A 1,796-nucleotide genomic window follows, 5' to 3' on the forward strand; every position below is an offset into this window, starting at 1 on the left:
ACTCAAGATCTCTACGCCTAAATTTATTGTTTTGTGGCACTGTGCGGACATTTTTCTCTTGGTGACCAATATCCCTCAAGCTATACGAGATTTGATTAAGAACATAGGGATACTTTTTTTTAACTCGTGATGATAAGTATGTATATCTGGAATTCAAGTTTGAGTCACATGTACTTGGTTTAGTAGTACTCTTTCCGTTCAAAATAAATGTCGAGTTTTAGTTCAAATTTAAACCGACACTTATTTTGGAACGGAGGGAGTACATTGTATAGGGAAGAAGGTATCATACTATTTCGTGGGGTGAACGCTTTAAGCAGGATGGGTTGTCAAGGCTTCAAGTGGGTTAGTAGATAACAGCGAGCAACTAGCAAGGTTGGATCAATGTTGGAGGGGAATAACAATGGTGAGCGATGTTTAAATTTATGTTCCGTGGCAACGCACGGGCACTCAGCTAGTATATATACAAGCGCGTGCGCGGGCATACCCGATCGCCTCACAGCATAATTGGCAGCACGTCAACAATGGGTGCCACCGTGAGCCGATCGGCGCGTATGACGTCCGACGACTTGCCGGTCTTGTGGTACTCCAAGCTGGTGCGGTCACGTCGCGTGCTGAATGTGGGCAAAGTCTTCTTCGACGGCCTCGTCTGCAACGTCGAAATTTTGCCCATGTGTTTCGACAAGGACGGCCTAGCCAACGTCTTGATCGTCTCGGTGGGCGTCATGTTGGATCGTCACCTCAGATCGTTCGCCGGCACCCACGTCTCCCTCGAAATCTTGGACGCGACCGGCCAGCACACCGTCTTCCACAAAGACAGCGACCAAGAAGAGGACCGTTTCTACAGGCTGACCATGTACGTGCGCAGGTGCGAGCTGGAGGCGTCGTCGTGCGTGTGTGCCAGCGACACATTAACCATCCGGTGCACTCTGGAGAAGAAGCAGCAGGCGACAAAGCGGCCGCGCCTGCTCGGAATCTTGTTCAAACCCAACGCGGTTCAGGAGCCGCCGCAGGTCGCCATGGATGGGTCCTACACGCTCACCGTCCGTAGCTTCTCCGAGCTCAGCGCGGCACTTCGAGCCGAAGGGGAGGGCATATACTCCAGGCACTTCGCCATAGGGGGGAGCAGATGGTACCTCAAATTCTGTCCCAAATACCACGGACGGTCCTTCTTGTGCCTCGGCCGCGGCCGCATGGGCAAGGGCGAGATGCCGATGACGGTAGAGTTCAGCTTCGACCTCAAAGAGGTGGTGAACCACCATTCCCACAAGATGACGCACACGTTCGACCGTGACAACGATGACTTCTTCTACGATCTAGAGCAAATTAGAAGAACGTCGCCCATGCAGGACGACAGTCTCCTTGTTCGGTGCTGTCTCACCGTTGTCATGCCGGAGGAGACTCCGTTCGCCGTCCCAATGTGCAGCAGCGAATCAGTGCTCACTCCTCTGCTTAGCGCCATGCATGGCTAGCTAGTTTGGCCCACGCAAAACTCATTTGTAATTTACTGAACAGTTATTAGTCAGCTGCCATGTTGTATAAAACCAGTTACACCCAATTGTTATCGTATATATTCTTATAAGCAGCCTTTTTCTCATGTCTTGTCATGTACATGAAATCTGTCATGAAGGTTGTTGCTTTCTCGATGCAAGGATAGTTAGTTCAGGTTACAGTAGGCCGGCGTAAAATTAGCTATATATTGCCGAAGCTAAGTCGACGTAAAGTGCTAGCCAGTCTCTATTTTGCTTGCTCAACTTAAATTCGAACTCTTGGGATCCAAAATAGGCCTTGCAAAAAAA

General features: G+C 50.0%; 1 protein-coding gene across 1 annotated transcript; it reads left to right on the forward strand.

The window, feature by feature from the left end:
• The first annotated feature begins 521 nt into the window (after positions 1-521).
• Positions 522-1,469, forward strand: LOC147962107 (uncharacterized). The gene has a single exon (XM_087536403.1). It carries the CDS (start codon positions 522-524, stop codon positions 1,467-1,469), a length of 948 nt encoding a protein of 315 aa, XP_087392529.1.
• The last annotated feature ends 327 nt before the right edge of the window (positions 1,470-1,796 follow it).

This window comes from Triticum urartu, chromosome 7A (genome assembly GCF_056163025.1).
Source record: "Triticum urartu cultivar PI428250 chromosome 7A, HENAU_Tu73, whole genome shotgun sequence".
In the NCBI taxonomy this organism is placed as follows: Eukaryota; Viridiplantae; Streptophyta; class Magnoliopsida; order Poales; family Poaceae; genus Triticum; species Triticum urartu.